We start from the raw sequence: 23,333 nt of genomic DNA on the forward strand, positions 1-23,333 counted from the left end.
GCTGGAACAATAGTTTCTGTTAAGGTGGGAAAGACACCTCCACCTCCAAAACAAGTACACAGTTTGTGCAGAGCCTGAATAACTACTTATCGAGTTTGATGTGAGAAGTGAAGAGCATCAACTCCTCCACAATCCGCAAACCCCAGCTCCAGCTGCAAGTAATCACCAGGTAAGTCTGCAAAAGTTTCAAGAACAGATTACGTGCGTTCAGCACAATAACGGCTGAGAGTTTTACCTCGTAGGTAGACGATATCTCGGTGACGAGGTGGAGATGTCGTCCGGCTTGTATAGTGTGGTTGATGACCTGGTGATTGGTGACAGCTGTCACAGTTGATGAGTGACAGCTGTCACCTCCGGCTGTTCTTGTGTAGCGGCAGCGCCCTCTCGTGCCTGAAGCCCGCATTTCAGGCAGGGCGCCCTTTGGTAGTGGGCCAGCAGTACCTCCTCTTCAGCAGCCCACACAACAACAGGTCTGGACTGCAGGCAGGCCAGTCTAGTACCCACACGCTTTTACTACAAAGCCATGTTGTTGTAACACGTTCAGAATGTGGCTTGGCATTGTCTTGCTGAAATAAGCAGGGACATCCCTGAAAAAGACATTGCTTGAATGGCAGCATGTGTTGCTCCAAAACCTGCATGTACCTTTCAGCATTGATGGTGCCATCACAGATATGTAAGTTGCCCATGCCATGGGCACTAGCACACCCCCATACTATCACAGATGCTGGCTTTTGAAGTTTGTGCTCGTAACAATCTGGATGGTCTTTTTCCTCTTGTCCAGAGGACACGACGTCCATGATTTCAAAAAACTATTTGAAATGTGGACTCATCAGACCACAACACACTTTTCCACTTTGTGTCTGTCCATTTAAAATGAGCTTGGGCCCAGAGAAGGCGGCAGCGGCGGCATTTCTGCATGTTGTTGATGTATGACTATCGCTTTGCATGGTAAAGTTTTAACTTCCACTTGTAGATGTAGCAACAAACTGTGTCTACTTACAAAGGTTTTCTGAAGTGTTCCTGAGTGTACACGGTAAGATCCTTTACACAGTGATGTTGGATTTTAATGCAATGCTCGGGACACAGAAGGCGGCGGAATTTCTGGATGCTGTTGATGTATGGCTTTTGCTTTGCTTGGTAGAGTTTTAATTTGCACTTGTAGATGTAGCGACGAACTGTGTGGACTGACAGTGGTTTTCTGAAGTGTTCCTTAGCTCATTCGGTAAGATCCTTTACACAATGATGTCAGTTTTTAATGCAGTGCCGCCTGAGGGATCAAAGGTCATGGGCATTCAATGTTGGTTTTCAGCCTTGCTACTTAGGTGTAGAAAGTTCTCCAGATTCTCTGAATCTTCTGATTATATTATGGACTGTAGATGATGGAATCACTAAATTCCTTGCACTTGAACGTTGAGAAACATCGTTCTTAAACTGAACTATTTTTTTTCACACAGTTGTTCACAAAGTGGTGATCCTCGACCCATATTTGCTTGTGAACGGCTAAGCCTTATGGGGATGCTCCTTTTATACCCAATCATGACACTCACCTGTTTCCAATTAACCTGTTCACCTGTGAAATGTTCCAAATAGGTGTTCTTTGAGCATTTATCAACTTTCCCAGTCTTTTGTTGCCACTGTCCCAGCTTTTTTGAAATGTGTTGTAGACATCCATTTCAAGACGAGTAAATATACTCAACAAAAATATAAACGCAACACTTTTGGTTTTGCTCCCATTTTGTATGAGATGAACTCAAAGATCTAAAACTTTTTCCACATACACAATATCACCATTTCCCTCAAATATTGTACACAAACCAGTCGAAATCTGTGATAGTGAGCACTTCTCCTTTGCTGAGATAATCCATCCCACCTCACAGGTGTGCCATACCAAGATGCTGATTAGACACCATGATTAGTGCACAGGTGTGCCTTAGACTGCCCACAATAAAAGGCCACTCTGAAAGGTGCAGTTTTATCACACAGCACAATGCCACAGATGTGGCATTGGAATGGAATCTTAACATGAACAGAATCATACTAGGCAACAAATGGCTAAGACTGAAAAGAAGGTAACAAGTAAATCAAAGGCTGAAACTAGAACGGGACTGATGAGTGGAAAACGTATAAAACACAAAATAATTCAACCAAACAAGCTGTAAAAAAAGCAAAATAAACATATGATCAAAAAAGCAAATAAAAGAAATCAATAAAGGAAGACTGACAGAAAATAATGATCAAGTCATGAGCAGGCAAATCTTTTTCTAATCGTGTTTTTAGCTTCCTGGATTGTAGCGAAAATACGTGTTACAGACCGATTGTCATGGTAACACGTCTGATATGGGAAAATACCTGGCCAGTAATCAGCCAATCAGAGCACGCATTGGGTTGCAGCCATATAATAATGTCTGTTATTTCTAGGGCTGTGGAAGAAATCCATGTACACTATGTTGTTTTTAGAACTTGGAACATAGTTTTCCAGCTCGGTTATCACGTGTGTAGGTGCTTGATGTAGTACGTACATCTGTAAATCCCTGGCCAACGGTTTGATCATGTGGATGGCAGTGGTTGCTGATGGTTTGACCTCTCATCACTAAACCATCATGCTGCTGAGGCATCTTCCTCACTATTGTGGTGCTTCCTCACACAGTTGTCTCCACTACTCTCCAAAGTGCTGAATATCACAAGACTAAAGACACGTTTTGATCACTCTCCAGAGTTTTGATTGTCCGGTTTCCTGGAGGAGTCACTCACCCTGACTTGTGCCTTGTTTGTGCTTACTGAAAGTGCAGAAAAAGGAGTAATTTTGTGGAGTGCAGGACCTGCAAGCTCAGCTTAGCAAAACTGGTGTGACATCAGTTGGTCTCTTGTGGAGGTGGGGTTGGATAATGGGCAGGCTTTCAGTCTTGCACAGGTCCCACACTCTGGTCCACAGTAACACCACTTTTCATATCATTTTTGGTACATACATGGAGTACACAACTCCATGTGGGCCCAGGCTCTCACCTCTCACCTGAGTCCTCTGTTGGCAGAGGTCTCAAAGAATGGAGGCAAGTCGGATAATCAAGACTGCTAAAACTTCAGTGCACCAGGCCACGTTCCAAAATCACATGACAAATGACTACTCCAGGTCAAGCTTAAAGCATCAGTGCAGAACAGTAAAGATGACCGGTCAACTGATCACCTAGTTAGTGCAGTCCCATCACATATGTCTAATATTCCCAACATCTGTGATTACTTTGACTTCTGCTTGAGTGAACTTCTGTCTTCATGTCTGATTCATGACATAAGTTTGTCCCATAGTCATGTTGGAAGGTGACTATTTCATCCTGTTTATTTCTGTGTTCCACGATGAAACTGTTTTATACAATGGATTTTCATTATTCCTCTGATTTTCAAGCATTTTAGATCATTTCATGCAGTGCCCCTAAAATGACCTTGTCTGTGACTCTTATGTGACTGATGAAAATACTAAATGTTTTTCACCAGCAGCAGCACCACAGGATATGCAATAACAGTCATATTTCTGATCTAGATGCAAATTTTAATGTTCTAATGTTAACATGTATGAAAAATGCCATGCAACATTTTAAGTTAAAAACAAAACTAAATAAAACTACAAACAATGCGACAGGGCCCTGTTTAACATCCAAGCATTTCAAGCAGGGGCGTAGGCAGAAATCATAAAACGGGTGGGCCCAGAAAAAAATCAGACGGTAAGGTGTAGGTATTATAATACACCGTTTGAAAAAGTGTGCCTCGTTTGGACATCGCAGTCAACGTTATCACTTAGCCTATAGCACTGGCAAAGTGAGCACACAGACGTGACACGTCACAGGTACTCTTCATGGATAATGCAACCTGCAGTGCAGCGCCACACACACACACACACACACACACACACACACACACACACACACACACACACACACACACACACACACACACATTCAGTGCAAGTCTGGTAGCCTACTTGGCTCGGCCTAAACCCAAAACGTCAGTAGGTATTTAAATAAGGCATTGTTTCAAAAATGAATTCCAAGTTTAATGATGAACACATCTCAGCCAACTGCACAGACGCTGTGTGCAGAGTTACACAGATGCAAAGTGTCAGACACAAGCACCCCATGGACAATGCAAGCAGCAGTGCAACTCTTAGTCATGTAAAGTCCTTTAAAATAAAAATTCAAAATATATCCGCAACATGAAAACAGGTTGGCTCGGCGGCCAAATTATGAAATTGATAAACAGTGGAAACCATGGCTTAGCGGCCAAATTAAAAACTATCAGAACGGACACCAACATGATTCGTGGCAGTTGCAATATAATATTAACAATTAGGCCTATTTAGAAGAAAAAAGTAATTAATGGTCTCACACTTACATTTGATGAATTCTGTTAATGCTACAGCAGGAGACGACAGGGTTTTTTGTTGAACTCTTTTATCACGTCATCATAGTCCAACGATTTGGTCAGTTCTCTTTCAAGGGAGAGTGCAGTCTGTGAGACAACATGGATGTTCTGGTGGACGTTTTTATCCATCTAACAGTAGAAAACAGCCATTCGATGGTGCATGTTGTTATTGGCATTGTGATGAGGGCCCACAGAAGACTATTTATTTGAGGAAAAATGTGCTCCCTCGTTTATCGCGGGAGTTAGGTTCAAAAATAACCTGCGATAAACGAAATCCGGCGAAGTAGTCAGCATTAGTTTTTGCAATTATTATAGATGTTTTAAGGCTGTAAAACCCCTCTCTACACACTTTATACACTTTTCTCAAACAGGCATTAACATTTTCTCACTTTTCTCTCCTGTGTAAACACTCTCTTTTTTCTTCTGGGCCAGAAGATTATAAACAGACACACGCAGAACTCTCCCTTCGCTCACTGCCTCCGGAGGTACGGATGTGGGACCCGCAAAGAATCCAAGTCCTCTCTCGGTGGCCACGGAGCTCTGCAGCTGTGGTCAACATCCGCATCAAAACAGCGAGTGTATCTCTGGACCTGTTGCCAGATTTGGCGCAATTCCGCACAGCAGACAGGAGGAAGTGGCCCGCTGCTGCATTTACCGAGCCCGCAGAAAGCGCATCGGAGGCAGTGAGAGCAATCGCGGTGATGCCGACCGGTGCCACGAACGGCCCGCCTGATAAGGACACAGAACACAATGCGCCGTTAAAAAAAAAAGCATGCAAAATTGCACTAAAAAACTTCGAGGCCGCGAAAGGTGAACTGCATTATAGCGAGGGACCACTGTACTCTGAAAATGAATTAATAAAAATCACAGAAGATGAATCAGATTTTTTTGACAAAATGTATTAATTGTCACTCAGTGCTAATGCAATACCATATCATAGGAATACAATGAGGCAACAACAGGTGACTGTCGAATGTCGACTCAGCCTTCTCATTGGATGGGACGGGCCTGGCTGACAAGTGGGCGGGCCCAGGCCCATCCAGGCCCACCCTTGGCTACGCGTAAGATTTCAAGCCTGAAAGAGAAATACAATGTTCTTGACACTATTTTCATAGAAAGAAAATAGATGCATTAGAAGCATCACTGAGGCATGAGATAGGGCACTTGACACTTTTTTCATGTCTCCTTCCCAATTGAGCTACAAGTGCATATGTACCTGTGTATAAAATGTGTGCATGCTTTAAGTTTTGCAAAATGCACCTGTGGTTTCATCTCTTGCTCTCCTTTTCTGTCTCTACATGGCTGTCTTCTCTGTCAGTAGCTAATCAATCTGAGACATGTCCATGTGCTCCAGTGGGAATCAGGTTAATCTCTGGAAGGCAGATCATATGAATTAAGCACGATAAAGATACTTTGATTTCCATGGAGATGTCACCTTCAGTGATCATAATTCAGCGATGTTCTGAACTCAAGAAAAATGAAGGAAATTGGAATCATCAGTGTATATATATATATATATATATAGAGAGAGAGAGAGAGAGTAGTGTTCAGAATAATAGTAGTGTTACAGTGAGGAAAACAAGTATTTGAACACCCTGCGATTTTGCAAGTTCTCCCACTTAGAAATCATGGAGGGGTCTGAAATTTTCATCTTAGGTGCATGTCCACTGTGAGAGACATAATCTAAAAAAAATATCCGGAAATTACAATGTATGATTTTTCAATAATTTATTTGTATGTTACTGCTGCAAATAAGTATTTGAACACCTGTGAAAATCACTGTTAATATTTGGTACAGTAGCCTTTGTTTGCAATTACAGAGGTCAAATGTTTCCTGTAGTTTTTCACCAGGTTTTCACACCCTGCAGCAGGGATTTTGGTCCACTCCTCCATACAGATCGTCTCCAAATCTTTCAGGTTTGGAGTTTCAGCTCCCTCCAAAGATTTTCTATTGAGTTCAGGTCTGGAGACTGGCCAGGCCACTCCAGGACCTTGAAATGTTTCTTACGGAACCCCTCCTTAGTTGCCCTGGCTGTGTGTTTGGGGTCATTGTCATGCTGGAAGACCCAGCCATGACCCATCTTCAATACTCTTACTGAGGGAAGGAGGTTGTTTGCCAAAATATCACAATACATGACCCCATCCATCCTCCCTTCAATACGGTGCAGTCGTCCTGTCCCCTTTGCAGAAGAGCACCCCCAAAGTATGATGTTTCCAACCCCATGCTTCACAATTGGGATGGTTTTCTTGGGGTTGTTCTCATCCTCTAAACATGGTAAGTGGAGTTGATTCCAAAAAGCTCTATTCTGGTCTCATCTGACCACATGACCTTCTCCCATGCCTCCTCTGGATCATCCAGATGGTCACTGGTGGACTTCAAACGGGCCTGGACATGTGCTGGCTTGAGCAGAAGGACCTTGCTGCCTTGCAGGATTTTAAACCATGACAGCATCATGTGTTACTAATGTAATCTTTGTGACTGTGGTCCCAGCTCTTTTCAGGTTATTGACCAGGTCCTCCTGTGTAGTTCTGAGTTTTCTCAGCATCATCCTTACCCCACAAAGTGAGATCTTGCATGGAATCCCAGACCGAGGGAGAATGACACTCATCTTGTGTTTCTTCCACTTTCTAATAAATAATCATAACAGTTGTTGTCTTCTACCAAGCTGCTTGTCTGTTGTCCTGTAGTCCATCCCAGCCATGTGCAGGTCTGTCCATGGTTGTGCAATGGGGTCTCCGGTATCCCCCATTGTGGCCAATCTGTACATGGAGCGAGTGGGGAAGACAGCTTTGACGTCTTTCACGGGGATCTCTCCCAGTCACTGGTTCAGATATGCTGATGACACATGGGTTAAAATCAAGCAACAGGAGGTCGAGGACTTTACAGAACACATCAACTCGGTAGATTCCAATATCAAGTTCATACGTGAGGATGCCAGAAACAACCATTTAGCCTTCTTGGACTGTGATGTTACAATTGGAGAGAACAGCCAGCTCCAGACAGGGGTTTACAGAAAACCCACTCACACTGACCAATATCCTCTCTTTGGCTCAAACCACCCCCTTGAACACAAGCTTGGGGTGATCAGGACTCTTCAACACAGAGCCCTACAGGTGCCTACAACTGCAGAAGGAAGGGCTAAAGAACAACAACTTGTACGGAAAGCCCTCACAGTATGTGGGTACCCACGATGGTCCCTGGACAAAGTGCAGAAGTCCCAGAAAACAAAGAGACCAGATAGACAGGAGATGGAGACAAGAAGAAGAGGAGTGTCTCTCCCTTATTTAGCAGGAGTAGGGGAAAAACTACAGAGGATCTTCAGACAGCACAAAATCCCAGTTTACTTTAAACCGGTTAACACCTTGAGACAGAAATTAGTTCACCCTAAGGACAGGATCCCTAGTTATAAACAGAGCAATGTAGTCTATTCTATCAGATGTCAGGAAAACTGTAATGAACACTATATAGGTGAGACTAAGCAACCTTTACACAAAAGGCTATACCAGCACCACAGAGAGGATGCCAGTGGACCTCAGTCTGCAGTTCATCTCCACCTGAAAGACACTAACCACACGCTTGAGGACAAGGAAGTCAAAATCTTAGCCAGAGAGAAGAAATGGTTTGAGAGAGGTGTCAAGGAAGCATTCTTTGTAAAACAGTTGAAACCCAGCCTTAACTGGGGAGGGGGTCTCATACACGCTTTGTCCCCTGTTTACAATGGGGTATTCAGGTCAAAGCAGTTTCAGTCTTTTGTTCATGGTAATGAGTCATTCACGTCATCAGGAGAGTCATCAAGGGAGCCATCAGGGGAGGCTTCCGTCCCTTCATTAGGAGTTACAGCTGCCCTGTCATTAGGAGGGTGCTAACTAGAGCACAATAGGTGCTAATTAGAGCTATTGTTTAGTCACTAGCCTCTAGCAGTCGGCCTCTCGGTAGGAGGGGTCTGGTTAGGTTAAAAAACTCCAGCTGTTATTGGCTTCTGTTTTATTCTTCTCTATAAGAGTCAAGACAGAAGTCAGACTACCAGAGAAAGAATTTTAGCTGAGGAAGCTTCTGCGATTTGAAGCGAAACGTCCTCACGTCAAGCAACCGAGTCCAGTCGAAGATTCAAGCTTCTCTACTATGGAAACCACCTGGACAACTGAAAGCCTACACAGAAACAGCAGTAACATACAAATCAATTATTAAAAAATCATACATTGTGATTTCCAGATTTTTTTTTTTTTTTAGATTATGTCTCTCACAGTGGACATGCACCTAAGATGAAAATTTCAGACCCCTCCATGATTTCTAAGTGGGAGAACATGGAAAATCGCAGGATGTTCAAATACTTATTTTCCTCACTGTATGTGACTAAAAAGATTAATTCAGGTTTTCAGTATATTTCTTATTGTTACATGGGAAACAAGGTACCAGTAGATTCAGTAGATTCTCACAAATCCAACAAGACCAAGCATTCATGATATGCACCCTCTTAAGGCTATGAAATTGGGCTATTAGTAAAAAAAGAAAAAGGGGTGTTCACAGTAACAGTAGCATCTGCTTTTATTATGAACACCCCTTTTTCTTTTTTTGCTCATTTACTAATGTGCTTGGGGTCATTGTCTTGTTGAAACACCCATTTCAAGGGCATGTCCTTTTCAGCATAAGGCAACATGACCTCTTCAAGTATTTTGACATATCCAAACTGATCCATGATACCTGGTATGCGATATATAGGCCCAACACCATAGTAGGAGAAACATGCCCATATCATGATGCTTGCACCACCATGCTTCACTGTCTTCACTGTGAACTGTGGCTCGAATTCAGAGTTTGGGGGTCGTCTCACAAACTGTCTGCGGCCCTTGTACCCAAAAAGAACAATTTTACTCTCATCAGTCCACAAAATATTCCTCCATTTCCCTTTAGGCTAGTTGATGTGTTCTTTGGCAAATTGTAACCTCTTCTGCACATCTTTTATTTAACAGAGGCACTTTGCGGGGGATTCTTGCAAATAAATTAGCTTCACACAGGCGTCTTCTGTCACAGCACTTACAGGTAACTCCAGACTGTCTTTGATCATCCTGGAGCTGATCAATGGGTGAGCCTTTGCTATTCTGGTTATTCTTCTATCCATTTTGATGGTTGTTTTCCGTTTTCTTCCATGTGTCTCTGTTTTGTTTTTTTTGTTTTTTTGTCCATTTTAAAGCATTGGAGATCATTGTAGATGAACAGCCTATAATTCTTTGCACCTGCATATAAGTTTTCCCCTCTCCAATCAACTTTTTAATCAAACTACGCTGTTCTTCTGAAAAAGACAGACAGACAAATACTTTATTAATCCCAAGGGAAATTGTGCATTATCTGTGCTCCATGGATAAATAGAATTAAAAGATACAATAAAATGGAAGGAACAAAGCCCACCACAGAAATAAATAAATAATAACTAAAAACTAGCTGCTAAAACACATTCTCCCTCCTGCCCCTCCCAGCAGAGGCCTCATTAAGCAGCCTAATGGCACACGGAACAAATGAGTTCCTCAGTCTCTCTGTAGAACATCTCAGTCACCAAAATCTCAAACTTACTGAACTTCTCTGGATGGAGAAGACAGAGTTCAGCGGGTGACTCTCATTAGACAGGATGGCATGGGTCTTTGTGAGTGTTCTCTGCTCCACCACTGTCTCCACAGAGTCCAAGCCCAGACCCACTACAGAACCGGCCCTCTTAATGAGCCGGTTCAGTCGATGAATGTTCTTAAAAGCACTGCCCCCCCAACACACGGCAGCATAAAAAACAACACTGGACACAATAGCCAGATAAAACAGGTGCACTAACTTAGGGCAGACTCTGAACGAGGCCAGCCTTCTGAGAAAATACATACAAATACAAAAGGTCTTGAACGCCCCATTTTCCTCAGGCTTTCAAAGAGAAAAGCATGTTCAACAGGTGTTGGCTTCATCCTTAAATAGGGGACACCTGATTCAGAGCTGTTTGTTCCACAAAACTGACAAACTCACTGACTGAATGCTACACTACTATTATTGTGTTCACCCCCTTTTCTACTTTTTTTTTTATATATATATACTAATAGCCCAATTTCATAGCCTTAAGAGTGTGCATATGATAAATGCTTGGTCTTGTTGGATTTGTGAGAATCTACTGAATCTTGTGGTACCTTGTTTCCCATGTAACAATAGGAAATATACTCAAAACCTGGATTAATCTTTTTAGTCACACAGCACTACTATTATTCTGAACACTACTGTATATATTCACACACACAGATGCCCCCCCCCCCCAGATTAGCAGCTACAAGAATGCCTCGGATAGCTGAAGACAGACGGTGCTAAGGAACAGGAGGAGGGCACACTGCTACCTGTGCTTTCATTCAGCCCTGGCTTTTCTGGCCATTGGCATGATTTCTTTATATCAACCTGGGACTTGAACTTCAATAATGTTTCCTCATCTTCCTTGCCACCTTCTCTCTTCTGCAGTCTGAGATACTCACCAAATGTTTTGTCCCTGGGGGCCAGCTTCTTTATGTATGGGTTCTCCTTGTTTTTTAGTCTGATAACATGGAATTGATATGAAATCATTATCTCACCATCCTGCTTTTGGGGTAGTGGTGTTAGTTTGTCTGTTTCTCTCTCAAGCCAGAGGCATGGAAGTTTGAGGGTCCTACACATGATCTTTGCTGTTACTAAGACTGCACTATTGTCATCAGAGACATCACATGTTGTATCCAGAGCCCCCTGGAGCCATTCTCCTAATATGTGGGTCACAGTCCTGAGAGCACCTATAACCACTGGGACCACCGTGGCCTTCACCTTCCACATCTATTCTCATTATTCTCTATTCTTCCATCTTTGATATTTGTCAGACTTGGAATTGAGAAGCAAGTGCACGTCACCTTTTATTTTCTAGTTTTTATACGTATATGTGTGAAGCAACATAAAGCCACGCCTGCAACATAATATGTGTCATCTTATTTGGCTTTTGTTTTATTTCTTTGTAGCATTTGGTCAGAATGAATGTCATGACCCAGGGGTCCCTGTCAATGGTCAGAGATATGGAGACCAGTTTCAGCTTGGCAGCTCTGTGGCATTTCGATGTGATCAAGGCTTCATTCGGACACAGGTAATGACTGCTAATGCTATGTTGTCACAGAAATAAATCATATTTAGCTCTATATAACAACATATTTAATATGATAATTCCAGGGGTCAGATCAGATCACGTGTATCATCCAGGAGGGAAACGTTGTTTGGTCTGCTGCAGTACCTCGTTGTGAAGGTAAAACACACACACACACCAACCATAGCCGACCATATGTGTGCTGCTTTGTTACTCTGTAAGTGTATGTGTCCATGTCTGCAGTGAAGGCGGCACTCTCAGCTTTGTGGCTTTCTGTGTGCATAAGTAGTCACTACATTTAACAGAAAAAAAAAACAAAAAACTGAGGCACTCACCTTTTAGAAGATCTAAAAAAAAAAAGGATAAAAAAAAAATACAGGACTGTTTAAGAATGTCTAATAAACATTTTTCAGTTATTGCAACAAGTGAAACTTGGTTGAGAGAGGAGATAGTTGATGTTGTGCAGATTGAGGGATATGATTTTTTGCCATAAACAAGATTCAGAAACGTGGTGGAGGGGTGGCACTTTATGCATCTTCAAATCATCAATCTGAAATTATACCAAACATCTTTTTTTTTTTTTTTTTTGGAAAACATCATGTAATGCATCACTGTGGAAATTAAATGTAAATATATATATATATATATATATATATATATCTCAAAAAATATCATTATAAGTTGTATTTACAGAGCTCCAGGATGTAAAATAAATACATTTGTGGATAAATTGACTGAAATGTACAATACAGTGAAACATAAGCTTTTATTTGTCTGTGGAGACTTTAATATGGATTTTTTAAGTCTGTATGGTCACTTACAAATAGCTGAATTTATAATCTGTGTGTTTGTATGGGATTTTTTCCAGTAATCACACATCCAACCAGGATAACTATGAACACATCAACACTTATTGATAATATATTGACAAATACCACTGCAAGGAATATGACAGGTGGAATACTCATTAGTGATGTCAGCGATCATATGCCGGTTTTTCTGTTTTCCAGGTCTTAGTTGATGGATATGACCAGAAAGAACCTGTATATTTCAAAAGAAAATTAACTGAAGTTACGCTTGAGAATCTGAGAAGGGCCTTAATGCAGCAGGATTGGTGTGATATTTATAATGATGACATCAACAAATCATATGAATCTTTTATTATCATTATTTACAGTTAGATTATCCATCTTATTTTTATACAGATTCTGATAAAACCGTAAAAAACAATAAAGTTATTGCAGATCATTTCAATAATTATTTTGTTAATGTGGGTCAGAATTGATCAAATTCAACTGTATCTTGTAAAATGCATTCTATGGATACCAGCAAATTAATTAATATTATTTTGGATTCAATATATATTAGAGAAGTAGATGAAAAAAAAAATCAACAATGTTCATAAATTTAAGGGGAAAAATCAACTGACTGTGATAACTTTAGTATGTTTTTGATTAAAAAAAAAAATTACTCATTGTATTATTAAACCTTTAAGTTATATTTGCAATTCTCACTAATGACTGGGAAATTCCCTTCTAAAATTAAAACAGTTAAGGTGATACCTTTGTTTAAATCTAGTGACAAGCATGTCTTTTCAAACTCTAGGCCGATTTCTTTGTTATCACAGTTTTCTAAAATCCTGGAAAAAATATTTGGAAAGAGGCTGAATGATTTTATATCGAAACATCATATACTTAGTGAACAGCAGTATGTTTTTATAAAAAGTTCCACCACTTATCTGGCTATAATTGATTTTGTTGAATAAGTTCTAAATGCAATAGAGATGAAGCGATACACTGTAGGGGTTTTCTTTGAATTACAGAATGCATGTGATACCATAAATCATACTCTATTATTGGACAAATTACAGAACTATGCATTAGAGGATTAGCCCTGATTGGTTAGCTACTTATTTATGTAATAGGTATCAGTGTGTCCATTTTGGAGGGACAAATTCAGAATTATTGACGATTACATATGGGGTGCCCCAAGGGTCAGTCCTTGAGCGGTTGCTGTTTTTGTTTTGTGTCATTGTCGTTGTATTTTGTTTGCCGATGACATGACTGTATTCGGTAGTGGGGACAATTTGGGACAACTTTTGGAAATGATGGAGAGGGAATTACTAAATTTTAAATATTTGTTTGATTCTAATAAATTGTCACTTAATTTTGGTAAGACAAAGTGTATTTTATTTGGAAATAAGCTGAGGAAATTGAATAGAAACTTATCATTGAACAATGTTGAAATTGAAATTGTATCTGAAACTACATCTCTTGGCATTTTTATTGATGATAAATTAAGTTGGAAAACGCACATAAATTATGTTAAGTCTAAAATTTCTAAAGTTATTTCAATTTTGTATAAAGCACAACATTTTCTTCCCCAACATTCTTTGGTCATGCTGTATCATTCATTGCTTGTCTCATATAGTATGACCTATTGTATTGAGGTTTGTGGAAACACATATAAAAAAAAAACAAATCCAGTTTTTCTGTTACAAAAGAAAGCTATAAGAGTTATAAGTAAAAAAAAAAAAAACATATTACCAGGGATGAGATTGGCAAATTTGATTTTCAGAGGAAAATAAGCCAGGGTCCGGGTCCAGGGCGGAGCCAAAGCATTTTTGCTGTTTTAAAACATGTAAATTGCAGTAAAATGATATTAAAAACTACTATGAATGCCAGGTGTTCATATCTATAATTCAAACTGGAAACCCTTACTAAGACCATCTACTGTACATGTGTATTTTTGTGACCAAAATATTTTTTCATAACTAGACTTACTTGATTTTCAGCATTCTCCACTTTCAGCCTGGCACACTTGTCAACAAACATACATGTACATGTATATCCTCAAATACATGTACATGTATAATCCAATGTTCTATGTCCATTGAACTGTCAGACCATATAAGGTTTATATTTAGTCGATGTGATCTCCACCTATAACACTGTATCACAAGATCATTGCTTCACTTTATCATACTGGACTAATTATATATGAGGACTGTTTCACTGTGTTGCATCGTTTCCTAAAAGCGCTCTCTCGCGCGTGCTCTCTCTCTCTCTCTCTCTCTCTCTCTCTCTCTCTCTCTCTCTGACAGAGAGAGAGAGAGATTTTTTATTTTGAGGAGTCTGAGTCTCCTTAAAATAAACCCGCTCTCTCTCCTCTATCAGACTCCTTAAGATAAAATTTCGTTTCCCAGGTAACCTCTGCACCCGGATGGGGGGGTGTAGGGGTGTTTTTCGTTACTTCCCTGTTCCACCTCCGGCTTCAGCGTGCCTTTGAGCCATATGCCATCGGCGTAGCTGAGGTTTGGGGCAGTGGAATATACCCGCAGCTGGTGGCTGGTTTAAAAGTCGGAGGGGTGGTGCCGTCTTGTGCCGTACGCCATTACCGCTGTTCCACTCCTCCCGGATGACTTTTGGGGTATAGTCATGGTTGGTGACACTGGACGTACTTCCAGTTTCCCCTGCACTGAGGGGGTGGGGTTGGGGTTGTTGTTTTGTTTGTTTGTATGTTTTTTTTCCCCCAGTTTCCACCCTCAGGGTGTGACTGTGGTGTCCTCTGGGGGGGAAATGACTGTGGGACCATCTAGCCGTAGACGGCCAGGGCTGGGTCTGTTGTTAGTCATGGGGGGGGTGTCTTCTGGGGTTTGATGGAACGGTCCTCTAGGAGGCACTGGGAGCCCCCATGGGTGACTTTGGATCCCAGAGGGACTTCGGCTGTGGTTATTACTCCTGGAGCTGGCGGGATGTCCTCTGGGGGGTGTTGCTCCCTACATGTCTTCCGGGGGGGGGGGGGGGGGTTAGATTTTTTATTTGCAAGCTTAAGTTTGGGTCGTGTTTGTTTTTTCTTTTCTCCTCTTCCTGGGGTTTGATGGGACAGTCCTCTGGGGAGGGGGGGGGGGAGGGGGTGTTGGTATGGTTGTTTGTGTTTTTTTTTTCTTTTCTCCCAGTTTGCACCCCTGGGGTTTGGTTGTGGTGTTCCCTGGGGGGGTTATTGGGTTTTTTTTTTTTTTTTCTTTTTGTTTTGTGACCAAGCAGACTCTAAAACATAGTCGAAAGATGGCTGAATGCACTGGTTCAAGAACTCCTGGCCACAATTGAGCAAAGAGAACGACAGAAGCAAGAGTTGACAGAAATGAATGCAAAGATGCAGTCAGAGGTGGAGACCCTAACAGGTCTGCTAACTGAAGCAGAAGGCAAGACCATCAAATTCAACAAAAGATATCTCTGCACTGGAGTCTCAGTTGCAGGATACTCAGGAGCTGCTCCAAGAGGAAATCCATGGGACACCTTCCTTCTCCATCCGCCTAGGGCAGATGGAGGATGAGGGGAATATTTTGCGGGAGAGGCTGAATGAAGAGGAAGAGAGCAAGAAGACTGTGGAGAAGCCAGTTTCTACTCTCTAGACCCAGCTGGCTGAAAGGAAGACAAAGGCAGGATAGGACGCCTTGTCAGTAGAGGGGGCTGAAGAGGGCCTCAAGTGAGTCCAATGGAAGTTTGGACGGTGTTCAGCGGCAGCTGGAGTAGAAAAGTTCAGCCTATGGACAAACTGGATAAGACAGGAATCCGTTTGCAGCAAGAGTCAGATGACCTCATGGTGGACCAGGACCACCTTCGGCAGATCGTCTCCAATCTGAAGAGGAAGCAAAGGAAGTCTGACCAGATGTGGGCCAAAGAGAAACGTATTGCTACTCTATGTGCAGAGGAGTATGATCGTGCCGAAGCGGTGGCCAGGGAGAAGGAGACAAAAGTGTTGACCCTGGCAAGAGAGTTAAGGACTCTTACAGACCTGAAAGATGAACTTGACCGATTTAATAAAGTACTCAAGACCGAGACGGATGACTTCGGAAAGAGTTCATAGTCTGAAGAGGTCCAACCGTGCCATGGAGCAGCGACTGGAGGAGATGAAGATTCAGCTGGAGGATGTATATAAGTAATGTTTCCAGGCCCACTCTGCCAAGAAGAAATGGGAGCCGGATCTGGGAGGGCTTGAAGGCCATCTTGAAGATGCTACTGAAAATCACGATAACTGGTGGTTGGCTCTCACTGCGGTATTGTATCACTTCCTGTTCCGGAGCACAGCGGTGTTTTTCTGTATCTGTTAGCTGTTTAATCTGCGCAGTTAGATTGATCTAGTTATCTAGATTACGATTTGTTTCCCAATGTAATCTTTACGTGCCTTAACTAAAGCACTCCTTCTGCTGAATCACCTCTAAATTATTTACACATTATTCACTTTGCGTGTTTTTAGGAATCCGCTAGCTTAGCGTAGCTACTAGCTCTTAGCCGATTTAGCATGGCGGCTTCTCCTGTCTCTCCCGCACTTTTCTGCTCTGGGTGTGAAATGTTTAGTTATTCCTCGGCCTCCTTTAGCAGTAATGGTACTTGTAATAAGTGTAGCTTATTCGTAGCTTTGGAGGCCAGGCTGGGCGAATTGGAGACTCGGCTCCGCACCGTGGAAAATTCTACAGCTAGCCAGGCCCCTGTAGTCGGTGCGGACCAAGGTAGCTTAGCCGCCGTTAGTTCCCCCCTGGCAGATCCCGAGCAGCCGGGAAAGCAGGCTGACTGGGTGACTGTGAGGAGGAAGCGTAGCCCTAAACAGAAGCCCCGTGTACACCGCCAACCCGTTCACATCTCTAACCGTTTTTCCCCACTCGACGACACACCCGCCGAGGATCAAACTCTGGTTATTGGCGACTCTGTTTTGAGAAATGTGAAGTTAGCGACACCAGCAACCATAGTCAATTGTCTTCCGGGGGCCAGAGCAGGCGACATTGAAGGAAATTTGAAACTGCTGGTTAAGGCTAAGCGTAAATTTGGTAAGATTGTAATTCACGTCGGCAGTAATGACACCCGGTTACGCCAATCGGAGGTCACTAAAATTAACATTAAATCGGTGTGTAACTTTGCAAAAACAATGTCGGACTCTGTAGTTTTCTCTGGCCCCCTCCCCAATCGGACCGGGAGTGACATGTTTAGCCGCATGTTCTCCTTGAATTGCTGGCTGTCTGAGTGGTGTCCAAAAAATGAGGTGGGCTTCATAGATAATTGGCAAAGCTTCTGGGGAAAACCTGGTCTTGTTAGGAGAGACGGCATCCATCCCACTTTGGATGGAGCAGCTCTCATTTCTAGAAATCTGGCTAATTTTCTTAAATCCTCCAAACCGTGACTATCCAGGGTTGGGACCAGGAAGCAGAGTTGTAGTCTTACACACCTCTCTGCAGCTTCTCTCCCCCTGCCATCCCCTCATTACCCCATCCCCGTAGAGACGGTGCCTGCTCCCAGACTACCAATAACCAGCAAAAATCTATTTAAGCATAAAAATTCAAAAAGAAAAAATAATATAGCACCTTCAACTGCACCACAGACTAAAACAGTTAAATGTGGTCTATTAAACATTAGGTCTCTCTCTTCTAAGTCCCTGTTGGTAAATGATATAATAATTGATCAACATATTGATTTATTCTGCCTAACAGAAACCTGGTTACAGCAGGATGAATATGTTAGTTTAAATGAGTCAACACCCCCGAGTCACACTAACTGTCAGAATGCTCGTAGCACGGGCCGGGGCGGTGGATTAGCAGCAATCTTCCATTCCAGCTTATTAATTAATCAAAAACCCAGACAGAGCTTTAATTCATTTGAAAGCTTGTCTCTTAGTCTTGTCCATCCAAATTGGAAGTCCCAAAAACCAGTTTTATTTGTTATTATCTATCGTCCACCTGGTCGTTACTGTGAGTTTCTCTGTGAATTTTCAGACCTTTTGTCTGACTTAGTGCTTAGCTCAGATAAGATAATTATAGTGGGCGATTTTAACATCCACACAGATGCTGAGAATGACAGCCTCAACACTGCATTTAATCTATTATTAGACTCTATTGGCTTTGCTCAAAAAGTAAATGAGTCCACCCACCACTTTAATCATATCTTAGATCTTGTTCTGACTTATGGTATGGAAATAGAAGACTTAACAGTATTCCCTGAAAACTCCCTTCTGTCTGATCATTTTTTAATAACATTTACATTTACTCTGATGGACTACCCAGCAGTAGGGAATAAGTTTCATTACACTAGAAGTCTTTCAGAAAGCGCTGTAACTAGGTTTAAGGATATGATTCCTTCTTTATGTTCTCTAATGCCATATAACAACACAGTGCAGAGTAGCTACCTAAACTCTGTAAGGGAGATAGAGTATCTCGTCAATAGTTTTACATCCTCATTGAAGACAGCTTTGGATGCTGTAGCTCCTCTGAAAAAGAGAGCTTTAAATCAGAAGTGTCTGACTCCATGGTATAACTCTCAAACTCGTAGCTTAAAGCAGATAACCCGTAAGTTGGAGAGGAAATGGCGTCTCACTAATTTAGAAGATCTTCACTTAGCCTGGAAAAAGAGTCTGTTGCTCTATAAAAAAGCCCTCCGTAAAGCTAGGACATCTTTCTACTCATCACTAATTGAAGAAAATAAGAACAACCCCAGGTTTCTTTTCAGCACTGTAGCCAGGCTGACAAAGAGTCAGAGCTCTATTGAGCTGAGTATTCCATTAACTTTAACTAGTAATGAGTTCATGACTTTCTTTGCTAACAAAATTTTAACTATTAGAGAAAAAATTACTCATAACCATCCCAAAGACGTATCGTTATCTTTGGCTGCTTTCAGTGATGCCGGTATTTGGTTAGACTCTTTCTCTCCGATTGTTCTGTCTGAGTTATTTTCATTAGTTACTTCATCCAAACCATCAACATGTTTATTAGACCCCATTCCTACCAGGCTGCTCAAGGAAGCCCTACCATTATTTAATGCTTCGATCTTAAATATGATCAATCTATCTTTGTTAGTTGGCTATGTACCACAGGCTTTTAAGGTGGCAGTAATTAAACCATTACTTAAAAAGCCATCACTTGACCCAGTTATCTTAGCTAATTATAGGCCAATCTCCAACCTTCCTTTTCTCTCAAAAATTCTTGAAAGGGTAGTTGTAAAACAGCTAACTGATCATCTGCAGAGGAATGGTCTATTTGAAGAGTTTCAGTCAGGTTTTAGAATTCATCATAGTACAGAAACAGCATTAGTGAAGGTTACAAATGATCTTCTTATGGCCTCGGACAGTGGACTCATCTCTGTGCTTGTTCTGTTAGACCTCAGTGCTGCTTTTGATACTGTTGACCATAAAATTTTATTACAGAGATTAGAGCATGCCATAGGTATTAAAGGCACTGCGCTGCGGTGGTTTGAATCATATTTGTCTAATAGATTACAATTTGTTCATGTAAATGGGGAATCTTCTTCACAGACTAAAGTTAATTATGGAGTTCCACAAGGTTCTGTGCTAGGACCAATTTTATTCACTTTATATATGCTTCCCTTAGGCAGTATTATTAGACGGTATTGCTTAAATTTTCATTGTTACGCAGATGATACCCAGCTTTATCTATCCATGAAGCCAGACAACACACACCAATTAGCTAAACTGCAGGATTGTCTTACAGACATAAAGACATGGATGACCTCTAATTTCCTGCTTTTAAACTCAGATAAAACTGAAGTTATTGTACTTGGCCCCACAAATCTTAGAAACATGGTGTCTAACCAGATCCTTACTGTGGATGGCATTACCCTGACCTCTAGTAATACTGTGAGAAATCTTGGAGTCATTTTTGATCAGGATATGTCATTCAAAGCGCATATTAAACAAATATGTAGGACTGCTTTTTTGCATTTACGCAATATCTCTAAAATCAGAAAGGTCTTGTCTCAGAGTGATGCTGAAAAACTAATTCATGCATTTATTTCCTCTAGGCTGGACTATTGTAATTCATTATTATCAGGTTGTCCTAAAAGTTCCCTAAAAAGCCTTCAGTTAATTCAAAATGCTGCAGCTAGAGTACTGACGGGGACTAGAAGGAGAGAGCATATCTCACCCATATTGGCCTCTCTTCATTGGCTTCCTGTTAATTCTAGAATAGAATTTAAAATTCTTCTTCTTACTTATAAGGTTTTGAATAATCAGGTCCCATCTTATCTTAGGGACCTCGTAGTACCATATCACCCCAATAGAGCGCTTCGCTCTCAGACTGCAGGCTTACTTGTAGTTCCTAGGGTTTGTAAGAGTAGAATGGGAGGCAGAGCCTTCAGCTTTCAGGCTCCTCTCCTGTGGAACCAGCTCCCAATTCAGATCAGGGAGACAGACACCCTCTCTACTTTTAAGATTAGGCTTAAAACTTTCCTTTTTGCTAAAGCTTATAGTTAGGGCTGGATCAGGTGACCCTGAACCATCCCTTAGTTATGCTGCTATAGACGTAGACTGCTGGGGGGTTCCCATGATGCACTGTTTCTTTCTCTTTTTGCTCTGTATGCACCACTCTGCATTTAATCATTAGTGATCGATCTCTGCTCCCCTCCACAGCATGTCTTTTTCCTGGTTCTCTCCCTCAGCCCCAACCAGTCCCAGCAGAAGACTGCCCCTCCCTGAGCCTGTTTCTGCTGGAGGTTTCTTCCTGTTAAAAGGGAGTTTTTCCTTCCCACTGTAGCCAAGTGCTTGCTCACAGGGGGTCGTTTTGACCGTTGGGGTTTTACATAATTATTGTATGGCCTTGCCTTACAATATAAAGCGCCTTGGGGCAACTGTTTGTTGTGATTTGGCGCTATATAAAAAAAATTGATTGATTGATTGATTGATGTCTTATAGCACTTGAAGAAACTGCAGGCCCGAATGAAAGACCAGATGAGAGGACTGGAAGAGCTGTGAATGTTCAGGGATGAAGCAGTTAATGATGTTTAAGACAGTGATAAGAAGCTTAAAGCCATGAAGGGAGACATGTTACACATCCAGGAGGAGCTGTCCACTGCAGACAGGCTCAGGGAGTGAAAGGATGAGATCTATAGTCTCAACACAGAGTTCCCTGTTGGCAGAGAAGAGGCGGCTGGAAGCTCGTATCATCCAGCTGAAGGAAAAACTACAAGAGAAGCTCAACATTGAGAGGGTCAATGACCGCATGATGAAATTCACATGAGGTTGAGCAGCTGACGACGGAGCTGTCTTCAGAGCGCAGTAACGCTCGGCTCTTGGAGACAGGCTTTCCCAGCTGGATCATCAACACACGGAGCTGAGACTGAAGCTGCAGGAGGTGTTTTTTTTTTTTGTTTTTTTTTTTGCTCCCAGCCAACATTCCAGCCATGGTCCCTGGAGGGGGGTGTTTTTCCTGACCCAGGTTCGTGTGGTCGCCGGGAGGCTTCCCGTGAGGGTGGGGTACTGTTGTGGGTTGGGGTGTTTGGCTGGCTTTGTTTTTGTTTTCTGTTTCTCCCACCAGGTAGTATGCATTCAGGACTGAGTGGCTGAGCATTAGAATCTCACCCTGAACACCTGAGGCTTGTTTTCATGTGCAGGTCATCAGGACTCACAGCTGTGGTGTATTCTGTCTTGATCAGAGATTGCTGCATTTAAACCTTGAATGCACAGTGTGTGATTGCCAGAGACTCGACCTTGTGAGCAGTGTGAGATCGACGTCAGGAGAACAATCTCACCATTACGGACGCAGAGACCGCTCCAGGTTTGACACCACAGTCTGTGAAGGAGGATTGGGTGAGGTCTCACGCTCTTCAGCACACTTCCTGAGACTCGGTTTGTCGCGGCCACCTGGGGGGTGTCGGTGGGGTCCCTGGGTCCGAACTGCTGTGGCTCCGGACCGTTTGCACTGCTGAGAGCGCATCGTGTTTTCACCTCACCAGACCGCGGACATTTTTGGTTGTTTATCACTGCACTCATTATGATTATTAAATTCTGTTATCTTTTGAACCGTGCTCTGCTTATTTTATGCTGGGTCCTGTCAAACGCTGGGTCGGTGCTCCGACCGTGTCCGACACATAACACTGAATAAGAATCTGGGCTCTGATTTCCTCTATCACATCATTTTTTTGCACTCTGCATGCTCCGTATTGATGGATTATGCAAAAGTTGCTCATTCAGTCATGAGTTTGACAACACTAATCACACACAAAAGCAGCTTCCATAGCATAGTTTTGAAACCAGCCTCACCAAATGTGAACAAGAGCTGTAATATTGTTTTTGGCACCAAAGAGGTGTGCGAGACGGCAGCTTTTGCTTCAATGCTTCATATGAGAAGACATGATGTGACTGGCAAAACTAACACCAGATTTGGATTCAGTGCCCCCAAATTACCCAAAATCCATTGAAAAACTCCATGCAAGAAAAGTTGTGTTGGCCAGTGTTATTATTATTATTATTAATAATGTTATTATTATTTGTTGTAGTATGTCAGTCAAGCGAAGAAGGCAACACACGAAATCAAGATTAATGCAATGTTTCAATTATATAGCTCTCATATTATCAATATATATACAAAAACAATTCATGTATTTTAAGGATTTTAATTTCTTATAATGCATTTGCATAATTGAGATTATGGTACTCAAAATGATATGTATAAATTCCTTGCGAATACCTGTCTGGTTTGCAGTGGGCTGAGATTCCTTGTTTTTTTTTTTTGTTTTGTTTTGTTTTTTCAGACAGTATATACATATTCTTGAATACACATCTTAATTGGGATGGGATAATAATTTTCTTTAAGGTTACTACAAAATATACAACCCATTTTCATAACATTAATTGTTATGGTCATGGTTTATTTCTGAAATTCAAAAAAGCATTGGAAGACTAAAAGTAATAGTATGCATGACTAATTTGCTAACTTTATGAAGTATAAGCACTTTACTCGTGACGTACTGTAGTTACAAAAATATTACAAAATCCAATTATATGGTCTCATTTTTTTTATGTCAT

General features: G+C 41.7%; 1 protein-coding gene across 1 annotated transcript in view; it reads left to right on the top strand.

Moving 5' to 3' along the window:
• Window positions 1-23,333, top strand: part of LOC117503844 (CUB and sushi domain-containing protein 1-like) — a 2,069,078-nt gene that overhangs the window by 1,303,059 nt on the left and 742,686 nt on the right. Inside the window, exons 16-17 of the mRNA XM_034163109.1 lie at window positions 11,410-11,531; window positions 11,615-11,687. Of these exons, the coding sequence (XP_034019000.1) occupies window positions 11,410-11,531; window positions 11,615-11,687 (195 nt within the window). The remainder of the gene's footprint in view (window positions 1-11,409; window positions 11,532-11,614; window positions 11,688-23,333) is intronic.

The sequence above is a fragment of the Thalassophryne amazonica genome, chromosome 2 (genome assembly GCF_902500255.1).
Source record: "Thalassophryne amazonica chromosome 2, fThaAma1.1, whole genome shotgun sequence".
Lineage (NCBI taxonomy): Eukaryota > Metazoa > Chordata > Actinopteri > Batrachoidiformes > Batrachoididae > Thalassophryne > Thalassophryne amazonica.